The sequence below is a fragment of the Cucurbita maxima genome, unplaced genomic scaffold, assembly GCF_002738345.1.
Source record: "Cucurbita maxima cultivar Rimu unplaced genomic scaffold, Cmax_1.0 Cma_Scf00017, whole genome shotgun sequence".
Lineage (NCBI taxonomy): Eukaryota > Viridiplantae > Streptophyta > Magnoliopsida > Cucurbitales > Cucurbitaceae > Cucurbita > Cucurbita maxima.
In genome coordinates this window covers 3,184,503-3,196,662 of record NW_019272033.1, presented here as the reverse complement: position 1 = coordinate 3,196,662, position 12,160 = coordinate 3,184,503, and the positions used below count along the sequence as shown (strand labels likewise).

At 35.9% G+C, this 12,160-nt stretch overlaps 4 protein-coding genes and 1 long non-coding RNA gene across 6 annotated transcripts in view; all 5 read right to left on the bottom strand.

Annotated features, from left to right (window-relative positions):
* LOC111491876 (protein RRC1-like) overlaps positions 1–325 on the bottom strand; it is a 17,258-nt gene extending 16,933 nt beyond the window's left edge. The window contains exon 1 of one of the 2 annotated variants that reach the window (XM_023140947.1): positions 100–325. The gene's annotated coding sequence lies outside the window, so the exon portion shown is untranslated. The remainder of the gene's footprint in view (positions 1–99) is intronic. The other variant, XM_023140946.1, reaches the window with a different exon arrangement.
* A 681-nt stretch (positions 326–1,006) lies between these two features.
* LOC111492290 (enhancer of rudimentary homolog) lies at positions 1,007–4,743 on the bottom strand. Its single transcript, XM_023141580.1, has 4 exons — positions 4,604–4,743; positions 3,575–3,668; positions 2,284–2,404; positions 1,007–1,395 (listed from the first exon to the last, which is right to left on the bottom strand). The coding sequence occupies exons 1-4, from the start codon at positions 4,604–4,606 to the stop codon at positions 1,305–1,307; spliced, it is 309 nt and encodes a 102-aa protein (XP_022997348.1). The 5' UTR covers positions 4,607–4,743; the 3' UTR covers positions 1,007–1,304.
* Positions 2,903–3,568, bottom strand: LOC111492291. The gene is made up of 2 exons (XR_002719846.1): positions 3,024–3,568; positions 2,903–2,967 (listed from the first exon to the last, which is right to left on the bottom strand). It is a non-coding gene; the product is annotated as an uncharacterized LOC111492291 (long non-coding RNA).
* Positions 4,744–5,163: 420 nt separating the features above from the next.
* On the bottom strand, positions 5,164–7,783 carry LOC111492472 (probable folate-biopterin transporter 6). The gene is made up of 4 exons (XM_023141813.1): positions 7,042–7,783; positions 6,796–6,900; positions 6,032–6,208; positions 5,164–5,941 (listed from the first exon to the last, which is right to left on the bottom strand). The coding sequence occupies exons 1-4, from the start codon at positions 7,639–7,641 to the stop codon at positions 5,339–5,341; spliced, it is 1,485 nt and encodes a 494-aa protein (XP_022997581.1). The 5' UTR covers positions 7,642–7,783; the 3' UTR covers positions 5,164–5,338.
* A 540-nt stretch (positions 7,784–8,323) lies between these two features.
* On the bottom strand, positions 8,324–9,118 carry LOC111491916 (early nodulin-like protein 1). Its single transcript, XM_023141014.1, has 2 exons — positions 8,882–9,118; positions 8,324–8,801 (listed from the first exon to the last, which is right to left on the bottom strand). The coding sequence occupies exons 1-2, from the start codon at positions 9,054–9,056 to the stop codon at positions 8,446–8,448; spliced, it is 531 nt and encodes a 176-aa protein (XP_022996782.1). The 5' UTR covers positions 9,057–9,118; the 3' UTR covers positions 8,324–8,445.
* Positions 9,119–12,160: the final 3,042 nt, after the last annotated feature.

Here is a 12,160-nt window from a genome sequence, read left to right as displayed (position 1 = left end):
TTTTTAAAAAAAAAAAAAAAAAAAAAAAAAAAAAAAAGATGATTCCGCATCGAAGCACAGAGTACAATTGGTCCAAAAGAATGAATAGAGAAAACTTACAACGGAAACGGAAATGGAAATGGAAACGCGGAATCAGTGCTAGGGTTCCGGCAGAGTGGAAGGATGAGGTATGGAGGTTTAAAGTGGTTTCCGGTGGGAACGGTGGCGCGATAACAAGACTACGGGCGGAGATTAAAGAAGAAAAAAAGAGCAGATTTGAGTTCCAGTGCATAAGAGCAGAAGCAAGAGAAACCCGGGAAAAAATAATAATTCATGTTACCCTTACCGCTTGTTACGAATTGTGGTGTCACGGTACGTCTCTTATTCGTCGGTCACCAGTTTTTTTACCTTTTGTACGGAGCCAGAATTACCTTCCTCTACCATTGACCATCCCTGTTTATATTTTTTTTTCCTTTTTTTACTGCCATCCGACGTGAAAATTTACAACGTAAAAAGTATGCATTAATTTACTCAATTTTATTTTTTCATTTTAATGTTAATTTTTTATATGTTTCACTAGACTACATAAGATATTGCATTTAAATGATAATTTATGAGTTAATTTTAATCTATCGACTATTATATATATAAAGATATATGTGTGTGTATGATTAAGTCGACGGACGTTTTGGTTTTGACCATCACATCAATATCAACGTCACCCACTAGTTTATGCCTCCATTATTTTCAATAAAAAAAATTGAGAAATAGTTTTTAATAATTTTTTAAATAAAACTGAAACACGTGTTTTAAAATATTAGATAGTCCAAAAATAATGAAAACAACCCTCGAAGTGACAAAATAAAATGCAGGTTAACAAGATGCTTAAATCAACACTCTAATGTGCTATTAATGTAATTAACTCCTTAAACTTCATTCAATAATACGTACTTTTCACTCATAGAATTTCGTTTATTAAGTTAAATTAAGATAACCGTGCATGCCCATGAAATAACTAGACTTTGAGTTAAAGATCAATCAAGGTTCTGCATTATCCCAAAACAATGCAGCTCATCAGGCAATGATCTTGTAGACCATAACAGATACTTTCTGTAAAGGATGGGGAAAACACAATCAAATTCCCTTTAGACACAGATGCACACAGGGAAGTATGGATTCGTGTATCACAGAAACCCCGGTATCATATGCGGGGCAGATAAGACGAGACAAATTTCTGCACTTCATACAAGTGCCTTTTTAACCTGATAGTATGCAGCAGAAGTTTAGAATGTTATTGAGAACAGCTGCAGCAGTTCATAATTGTCTCAATGTGCTAGTTTCTTCAGGTGTTGAAATACCCTTTGTTTAATCCACTGCCGATCGTAAGGCAAAAAGGCCTGTATTGAATGTTCAAATCTGTGGAGGGGTATGGAAATCAGATATCATACCGTAACTTCATAATCAAAGATAGACAGATATGCTTAAACAAAACATTTTGAATTCTTAACTAAATTCTAAAAATAAAAACGAGTTTTGATAAGCTACTTATCTCAAAGTTCTTAACTAAATTCAAAATGAATAGACTTAACTAAATTCAAAATGAATACAGTCTATTGCTCCTAACAATATGGTGTAATGACCCAAGCCCACCGCTAGCAAATATTGTCCTTTTTGAATTTTCTCTCGAGTTTTAAAGTGTAAGGCATGGATCCAAGTATGTAAATAAAACTTTAAGGGAAAGTCCGAAAGGAAAAATCCAAAGAGCACGATATTTGCTAGCGGTGGGCTTAGACTGTTACACAAGGAATATGTAAATAAAACGTGAGAACATCTTAATTTTCAAATGCCTTGTACTATATAATTGTCAGCCGAGGGTAAAAAAGGTTTACATAATCAACCCTTTGCAGTATAAGTTCTCTTTGTTCTACCAAATATCATTGGATATTCCTGTTTAAGCGAATTCTATGACAATATAAGAATGGAACTTAGTGATGAACACATGGCATTGGTCATATTATTCTGCAGACGACCATCAATCGATCGCAATAGTTATTTTTGCTGTTATTACGTTTTAATTAAGTTGAAAGAAGAACAAGCAAAACAACATCAAAGAGAATAAATTTTCTTTAAAAAACCTGATTTTCGACAAGGAAAACCTAAACACCATACGGCTCATACAAAAAAATTAAAAACCATTTTGCAGATAGTAGGCAAAACAATTGTTCTTCCAACAACCAGAACTATTTGATATTTATTCATAAGTGGTGAGTGAAGGGAAAGAGTGAGAAAGAGAGGGAAGCATACACTAGTGCACTCATATCAGTGAGGCCATCAATGAAGTTGTAGAGATCTGCAATATCATAAGTAATATTTCTGATGGCTGGATTTAAGTCCTTAAGCTTCCTTTCATATAGCCCACATATACCTGTACCAGCAGTTCAAAGGTAAAATGGAAAATTCAGTAAGTTAAATTTTCAAACTAAATACATTTTTTCTCTACTTCTAATATTATGTCTCTTTTCCATACATCCATCTTTCTAGTCTTTCAATACCCACAAGTGTCCGGGCAAGTTAATAACAAATCTTGCTATTCTTGATCTTCTTTGCACATCTCCTTTGCAAAGGTTGTTCAGATGGTGCAACCAATGAGACATGAACTTACCATTAAAATTTAAAGGGCTAAATGGCTAAAACATTTGTTGAATTATAGTTTAAAAACTTTATAAGAATGCAAAAGATACAATGCTCCTTCCTCGACCATCGGACGGTTACCATAGTGGACTCGTTATAAGCCACCCACGTCTACTTAGTAGATATCAGATCCTGCACCGACTTTTTCTAATAACTTGTTTTCTGCTTGCTGTTTTATGATATGGTCTAAATTATGATTAATTTTCAAATCCTTCAATGATCAATAGTTGGCTTTTCTGGATAAATAATTTGCAGGAAATGGGAGTCAATTAAGAAACAATTAGAAGAATACCCAAGCTTCCTAATAATCATTGAAGAAATATATACATAATAATACATTATAAAGAAAAAACGAAGGTTACACCACTTCAATTGTTAGCAGGCAATATGCCAACAATTAATAAGTAATGAGTTTGAGTTAGAAATAAATGAAAAAAGGAGACACACCTAAACCTGTAATAATGCTCTAAAGGTGCAGCGTTGAGTTCTATATTATATTGCATCACTCATCAGTAAATATAGGTGGGTGAACTTAATATTAGCTTTGAAGTAAAAATTTAGAACTCCATAATTATGTGAATATGTGGATAGAACCGTGTATGATCCAAGCATGCATGAAAAAGTCCTAAACTGTCACAAGACACCAAAGCAAACGAGACGAATTCCTCTTATGTGACAAGTTAAACTAATCCTTCAGATGCTACCGTATGAAACTATTTTGGTTACTTAATTAATAAACCTACATAGCTTTTTAAAACCCTTCTTGATCGTTCATTCCCCCCACCCAACATCTTCTTTACTTTATCAATATTAAGATATTTTGTTAAGTTCGACAGGTGATTAAATTTGCTAGCCCAGCAACGGTAGGTGATAAAATAAATTTTAATATAATGCTAAATCATACCGTCCATAGCTTGACTTATTGAATCAAAATCCATAAAAGTCCTAGTTGCCCTGCTCTGCGATGTTTGCATGAGAAGGATGGTATGCCTGTTAGCCTGAAGGAGAATGAGATAAGGAATATGATTGATTAAAAAACTCAACAAGAGATGTGGATGTAACTCATCAGAAAATCACCTCCTTATATAATATAAAAGGAAAATTAAAAATCAAACTACAACTTAGACAAAGGAAGATGGTCCTTCAGAGTAAGTTTTTCAAGATCAAATCATAGCTTCATGCTCATACTATGTAATGAAAATAACCCGTTGCCAAGACAATCGGACAACGGATCAAAACAAGATATTGAAATGTAAGCAAGAATGAAATCTTACTATAAGGAATCAACAACTATCCTCTCTATGTTGATGGGTTCACTGTAATTTAAACTTAAACCAGAACATGGAAAGTGATATTCAGCAAACAATTGTTTCGAATGTTAAAAGGAAGCCTAATGTTTAATCAAAGAGCAAGCTCAACCGTGCAACCATCTTCTACTTCTTGAGCACAACATAAAAGCGTTTACACTTATCACATGTTAAAGCACTAATCAATAATTCCAACGCACTCTTTCTGTCTAAAGATATCAAGTTCAATTACAAGCTTTACTCGCACAACACTATCAAAACTAATTCCGAGCAAAACTGTACTGGTTCCAGTGTACCTCATGGAAATTACTTTTTTTTAAAGAAAAAAAATCCCTAACCCTTAAATCTGAGGGTCGAACTAATTTAGCCAGGAGGCAGGGGAAGGGCATAGAAAGACTTACACTTACAATTTGATAAGTTCATTGAGATGATAAACACAGTGAGAGGATGAATACTTCAAAATCGCATACATTAGGACGAGTTTCAGATCGGTAAGGAAACCCTAAAAAATTCAAATAAGTGGAGACGAAAAATTCGTCTTGGAAGCGTGAAATTGAGGCTTACTCAATTGAAACGAACGAAATAGTAAAGTAGAAAGAAAAACGTCAAAAAAGCCTATAAATTACCATGAGAAACGGTAGAGAACCTCAGCTTCTAGCAAGCTCACACAAGGCGTGTTTCAGCGAAACGACGGTCAGTGAGAGAGAGAGAGAGAGAGAGCGCGCGCGCAGGCAATGCCGACCGATAATGAATTGAGAGTAGAACTGACCATATAGCACAGTCATCCATCTATTTATAATTTTTATTTTATTTTATTTTATTTATTCTCAACGCAACCATTTAAGACATTAATTTATCCTCTAATTTCTTGGTGCTAATTAGCCCACATAATTGACGGCTAAAATAGAGGATTCTATCAACAAAAATTAATTTTTTTTTAATTTCTACAAAATTTGTGAAAATTAGCGATTTACTTAATGTTGTTATTATTATAAACACAATTATGGTGGAGGAATTGAAGTTTTATAGAAAATAATTCATTGAATTATGCGCTCTTTATTATTTTGACCTATTATCTACAAATTTATTAAATTTTATAATTGTCTCTTAAATTTAAAAAAGGTACGGCCCTCCTGTTAGAGTCAAATTCTAATCAAGATTTACTGCTAGCAGATATTTGGTGGAAATTTGTCTTAATATCTGGTTAAAAGTATAAAATTTGAAAATTATAATAACACCAAATTATAACCTTGTTACCTAAACATTGACGTTCTTCCTCATCAAAATTATACACTCGTTTCTATGCCTTCCCGAACTCGCACAGCATTCCTCTTACTCATCAAATCCGACTTGCCAACGCACTAACCTCGGCTCTCTCCTTTCATGGAGACAAGAGGAATACTATCGCCATCTTCCTCCACAGTCGTCGAACTTTTTCTACTCATCGTCTGATCGGACGGAACCAAAATGTCCGACTGACTTGCATCAGGAACAAGAAAAACGAACGCCAGAACCACAAATCTCAGCAGACTCCGAAGCAGAACCACCAACCAAAGGTTCCTAAAATCACTCCTCGTGACTCCAAAAGCATGAAGCACCAATCCGCCGCTCCATTTCGAGCACAGCATGCCAAGGCTATCAATACACGCCAATAATGCGAAGAACGTTCCTTCGATCCCTACGGAACAGAGTCGAGTGTTCAGAACCATCATCGGCGTCCATCGGATTCGCGACACGATTCGAGAAACGCACTCTTCCAAGACGACGAATAACTCATCCGGAATTTTTAGGGCTAAATTCCACCGGAGGATGAAAACGACATCGAGAAGTCCGGCGACGCCGTAGAAAAGCTGAGCGAAGAAGAGGATTCGTCGGAATTTTACGTCTCTGAGCGTTTTGTGGTAGATTAGTACTCCGATTAGAGACGCCGCTGAGCCGACTGCGTAAATGAGCCCCACCGATTCCTGCGAGTATAAAGCAAGAGATTGTTAAAGAAAACGACATGACGTTTGTACTCAATAGGAGTAGAAGGCTATAAACGACATGTCGAAGACCTGAGAGAAGGCTGGACCGGCTTTCTTGTCCGTGTACCAATAGAATTGGCCCTCGTGAGTACTTATACTGAGAGAGAGACAGAGGAACATGAAAAGCGCAGGCTTCCACACGTGCGGACATTTGATGGCTTTGCACGTGTCTCTTATGGCCACTCCCACGTGCTTCAAAGACTCTCCCTGCATATATATATTATGAATTAAATTTATTTTACATTATTTTAAACACGTGATTTGCCATTTTCTAAATACTTTAATTCTTTTAAATCTTGTCGTATTATCTTTAATTTTTTATTTATTTGAAAATTACATAAAAGTACTTTATAATTTTTAAATAAAAAATGAGGCTGGTTGGGTCCCATTTTTTATTATAAATCATCTATTTTTTTAATCTGATTCTAAATTTTAATAAATTCAAATTTTGAAGAAATATAACCTATAAAAGTGTGCATACGTGCTTAAAATCAAAATCTCAATTAGGTCGTTCCAAATATGCACGTAAAAAAAAAAATTGATATTTTAAAACATTGTTGTGGGGAATGTTCATATTTGGATATTTTGACTCAAATTTCGAAGAAAAAGAGCGAAAACAATGTAGGTACGAACTTAAAATCGAAACCCTAATTGGGTCATTTCAAACACACGTGTAAAAAAATTGGGACGTTTTTATTTTAAATATAGTTTTGAATATTTATAAACAATATAACTCTAATATATATATTAAATAAATAAATAAAAAGTTGAGGGTATTTTAGGGAGAAATAGACCTTGGGCTTCCCATAAGATTGGAGGGTGGAGGAGCGTGGCTCATGTATGAAGAAGCCCAACACAATTATCATGGCCGGGGGAATTGCCAGGATCCCAAGTGCTTCCTGCACATTAGCTTCTTAGTAATTAGTAACTAATTCAAGGACTAAACTGCAAAATAAGAAGTCATAAGGACCAAGGAGAAAACCGTCATTTTACATTTTTATTTTCATGTATTTTCATATTATTTTTTAGTTTTTACAGACCTGAGCGCCGAGGAGATGAACAAAAACGCCACTGGTGGAATACCCAATCAAATGGCCAATGGAAGAGCAAGCCCCACACAGGCTCTGCAAATCCTGCGCCAACCACCGCACTTCAATGCTACTCCGCACAATGCAAGCATCGACCGTCACATCCGCAATCGCCATCGCCGTCGAAATCCCAATCAAAAGCCCTAGAGCTCCCAAAATCCCCAATCCTTCCTTCACCGCCACCGCCACCGCCGACGCCGTCCCAACCACCCCCGCAATCACGAAATACGGCCTCCGTAGGTACCCTCTCACCGGAAACGCGTCCGTCAACAGCCCCCAAATCGGCTTCATCACCCATGGAATCGTGTAAATCCCGATGTAGATCTGAACCACCGACGGCTGTAGCTTCTGCACGTCTTTCCAATAGTAATCGGAGACGACTTTGAAATAGGAGCCGGAGAAGCCGTGGCTTAAGCCGTAGACGAGCACCACGCCGGCGATGAAACTCGGGTTTAGCTCCGATGAGAGCATTTTAAGCCACCGGAATGGCTGTGCCATGATTGAGAGGAGTTTGTTGCTGTCGGATGGATCGGAATTTGGTCGTTTCGCCATCTTTGGAGCTTCGTAGATCTATTATTGCCCATTGACTTAGTTAAGAAGAGAAGACGGCTCCTCTGGTTAATTCAGGTTAATTTAATTAATTAATTTAAATAATGGATTTGCTCAACTCCTCCCGCTACTTGCTTATATAAAATTCCCGACAGTTTTAGTTGTTGTATTCCAAGAAATAGAGTCAAATTCAAACCAATTAAAGTCTATTGAATTACTTTTATTTAATAATTTAAAATTAAAATGGATTAATTAATTGGAAGTAAATCATTTTACTACACACTAGAATCTTGTTCGCTTCTAGAGCCATCGAACAAAGCGCACTCATAAAACTTGTCTTTACATTTATGGAGTCCTCGAACAAAGTGCGCCCATAGAGCCTGTCTTGAGACTTATAAAACCCTCAAAGAAAGTGCACGGTTTTGTTTGATACTTCCGTCACTTTTAACTAGAAATTCTATTGATATGTTGATCCAAATGACCCTTTTGTTTGTCACCAAGTTTGACTATACCTTCAACTTTTTTGTTTAGTATGATTATGATACTAAGTTAGGAATTACAGATCTCCACAATGACGTAGCAGATCTCATACCAATAGAGCGGTCAGATGTTTTTCCTTATTTATGTTTACTTTAACTCCACACGATCGATTTCTAAATTTATAAATCTATGATTATTCTCTAAATTAGTTAATCAACTGAAAATTTTTTTAATAAAATGTTTGAATAATCCAAATGGATTGTTGAGCTACATCCAAATGTAACTCAAATCACTGCCCAAAAAAATCCCAAATTCTGTGGCCAATCCTCAGAGGAAACCAACTCCAAGACCCAAGATTCCGACAACCGCCGCTAAAAACCCAACATTAAAACTCGCCGCACCACTCGACGGAGAAACCGCGGGACCCTCAATCTCAGCCGGAGAAGGCGCGGGAGAGAAGCTGACGAATCTCCGGCGAGGAGTCACAACGACGACGACCAGCTTCTGACCCTGTTCGCAGTGACCCTTTGCGCCACTGATGAAGTAGAATGGGCCTGGTTTGTGTAGCTGGACCTTGGTGTTCCCATCCTCGAACCTCTGTTCTGGGTTTTGGGTGTTGCAGGCTTCGTAATCTTCCTTTCCCACTTTCAGTACCGAATCTTTTCCTTCTTCGTAGCTCCACACTAATAAAACAAAAAGAAAACATGTCAATCGAACATGATTCTTCAATAAGGATATAAAAAAACAGGGCTGAGGAAGTTACCGAGTGTGTCGCCGACGCGAAAGCGGGAGGTTTCCGCCCATTGATTGAGCGACTGAGATTGGGAAGATGGGAGTTTCCAGGCATTGGCTTTGCCTCCGACCAGAATCTCTGTAGCTTCTGAGAAGCTGAGGAGGAGGAATGTGAGAAGAAACAGAGCTCTTGAAGAACCAGCCATGGATGGATTTGAATAGAATTGAATTGTTGAATGGAAAATGAATGATTTTGAGGAGACGGGGACGTTACAATTTATATAGGGGAGAAAGAGAGGGAAGAGGAAAAGTAGCCGTTGGGGTTTAAGTTAACCGGGCATCTGAGTGTATGTAGGGTTTTTGTCTTTTATTTGCCTTTGAAAATCCAACCACGGCTCCATGTCCCAACGGTTATATTTTGGTTGGCATTGGTAGGGGTTATTATTACTTTTCAAACATGAGTCTTTAATTTGGTATCGAAGTACTAAAATCTTGGACCAAATTGTGCCCCAATCATGCAAAGCGACTAAACTATGTGTGTGATGTAAGGTGTGACTAAACTGTGTGTGCTGTTAGGAGTGGAAACTTTTATGTGCAGACGCGTTTTAAAGCCTAAAAGAAAAATTCAAAAAGGACAATATCTACTAACAGCAAATCTGAGCCCTACACCGAACGATGTGACAGCCTTCTCGCTTTTCTCTGGGCAGAGATGAACCAATGTGCTAGTAATGACGTTGGACCTCAGAGGATGAGCCAACCTTCTCACTGTTCTCCGAAAGAGTAGACATGAGTCAATGTGTTAGTAAGGACGTTGAGCTCCAAAGGATGGATTTTGAGGTGGTCCTACGTCGATTGGAGGAAGGAGGAAGGAACGAATGTTAGCAAGGACGTTGGGTTCTAAACAGATAGATTCTGATGTCCCACATTTATAAAGGATGAAAACTTTCCTTTAGAAGATACGTTTTAAAGCCTTTAAGGAAATTCTAAATAGAAAAGTTCAAAGAGGACTATATCTGCTAGCTATATGGTTTATAGGGTTCAAATTAAAATTTGAACCTGAGGTAACCTAAACCAAAACTGACCATATCTAATATAAACGAATTGATAATTTAAAATGACCCAATATGATAATGTGAAGAAGACGAATCAAGCCCAAATCCAACATATAGGAACGAATGACAATAAATCATATTAAATTTGAAATGATAAAATTTGATACACTAAAGTATTTATTTATATGGTATTATAATATAGTATAGCGTAAGAGGATGAAATACACACAAACACATGCAAAATATATCATATGACAGCCACTATACAAAAGAAAGCCCTTGAAAAAAGGAACATAGACCGGAAACTATAAAACGAAACGGTCAGCGACCAGGTTGTCGGCTGATATTATCATTCTTGGATCTGTTCACATAAACCATGTAGCCGATTCCGAGGGCGACCACGCCTGCTACCGCCATCGTTGCGTTGCTGAAAGGAAGGTTCCTCTTCTGCCCTAAAACCGTCCCCGTCGTCTTCCTCGATGCGTCGTCGTTTAACGCCATCTCTCACACCTCTCTCTCTCCTATTCCAACTATGCGTTCTGAGGAGGTTCTCGTTAATAAAGAGACTTACGAATGGTTTTGAGTACGGTTGCCCTGCCACGTTTAAGCCCTGTCATCATATTTACAGCTTTCTTTACGCCACGTATTCTGCACCTAAAGTGTTCCTGTTTCCACGTGTCTCACATTTTTCTAATTATTTTTTTTAGTTTATATTATAGAAAAAGATTTTATCGTCTATATGGACTTCAGTTTATGGGCCCCCGAATGTTTTAAATTTGGGGCCCGATATTCAATATGTAATTAAACTTTTAATTTATTTTTTATTTGATCCCTAACAAATTTTATTAATGTTTATTTTTATTTTATCTTTAAAATCTCAATGGTCAATTTTTTTAATTAATTTTATTATTGATGTAAAATTAATAAAAATTAATTTAATTATAGTTAATCAATAAAAAGTTAAAAAATGTAATCTTTTTAAATTAAGAGATAAAATAAAAAAGTAATTTAAATATATTTATTCAATCCACATCAGATACTACATATAATAATACACCATTTACTTAAAAGGAAGATTCTCTTTCCTTTACAAAAAAAAAAAAAAAAAATGATAATGTAAAGAAAAATATTTTATTTGGATATTTAAATAAATAAATAAAAATTGTGAAAGGGCAGTTGTGGAAGTAAGAATTAAGCTAACAGTAAATAGATATTATATTTTTTGGAATTTATCTTCAACTTCTTTTCCATAAGGTTTTAAAACGCGTCCTAGACGAACACGACTCTCCACAATGATATGATATTGTCCACTTTGAGCATAAGCTTTCATGGGTTTGCTTTGGGCTTCCCAAAAGGCCTCATACCAATGGAGTTAGTATTGCTCACTTATAAACCTATGATCATTCTCTAAATTAGCCGATGTGGGACTTTCATCATCCAAGACATAGTATGAATGACAATTCGAACTTAGATTTTCTTCCTATTTGTATCAAACTAATTTGGATTTCTAAAACGCCCATATTTGATCGAATAGTACCCCAAGGACTAAGTAGTTCGACCTAAACCCGTGTTGCATGTTAGGCTCGTAATCCTTGGCAGCTTTAACCTTTGGACTCCCTCATAGATAATAATATAGTAACTAAAGGTGGTTGGTGGGTAGCATGAAGTGTTTGTTATATAAAGAGTATGAAGCCAGGAGAGAATATTCAAAATAAATTGGCTTTTAGACATATTATTATAGAGAGAAAATAAAAAAATAAAAAAATAATAATAAAAACAAAACATTTTAATCTGAACATATCAATATGGTCCCCTCACACACACTATCACCATTATAACATTTGGCCCCTTTTTTCCAATTTAATTTTCGAATTTTAATCACATATATCTCAACCTTTTCAATTATTATCCTTTTTTTTTTAATTTTTTTTAGAGCTCTCTACACATGGGTGTCACTCAAAGACATTTTACACAGTGGAAAAATATTGTAATTTAAATATTTAAATATCATAATTTTAAAACGCGTCCGTTAGGAAAAGTTTTCTATACCCTTATTTTAATTTAAAAACTTACAGATAAATTTCAGTATCGACATAAATAATGAATTGACAGAGATCAATCGATTATTGATTATGGGGGCTGCCATGGTCCATTATTTAATTATCTGTTTAATTACAAATCTTAATCTTTCATTTATTACGTTGGGTAGTTTTTTTTTTCCCCCTTTTTTATTACAAAAAAAAAAAAAAAAAAAAAAA

What these genes read in the sequence shown, in the direction of transcription:
- LOC111492472 (XM_023141813.1), bottom strand. Translation starts at nt 7,641, where the DNA reads ATGGCGAAACGACCAAATTCCGATCCATCCGACAGCAACAAACTCCTC. An exon ending in TTCATCTCCTCGGCGCTCAG is followed by an intron (nt 6,901 to 7,041) that starts GTCTGTAAAAAC and finishes GCTAATGTGCAG; the next exon opens with GAAGCACTTGGGATCCTGGC. An exon ending in AATCTTATGGGAAGCCCAAG is followed by an intron (nt 6,209 to 6,795) that starts GTCTATTTCTCC and finishes ATATATATGCAG; the next exon opens with GGAGAGTCTTTGAAGCACGT.
- LOC111491916 (XM_023141014.1), bottom strand. Translation starts at nt 9,056, where the DNA reads ATGGCTGGTTCTTCAAGAGCTCTGTTTCTTCTCACATTCCTCCTCCTC. An exon ending in TCGCGTCGGCGACACACTCG is followed by an intron (nt 8,802 to 8,881) that starts GTAACTTCCTCA and finishes TTGTTTTATTAG; the next exon opens with TGTGGAGCTACGAAGAAGGA.
- LOC111492290 (XM_023141580.1), bottom strand. An exon ending in AATAAGTCAAGCTATGGACG is followed by an intron (nt 2,405 to 3,574) that starts GTATGATTTAGC and finishes CTGCTGGTACAG; the next exon opens with GTATATGTGGGCTATATGAA. An exon ending in ACTGATATGAGTGCACTAGT is followed by an intron (nt 1,396 to 2,283) that starts GTATGCTTCCCT and finishes ACCCCTCCACAG; the next exon opens with ATTTGAACATTCAATACAGG.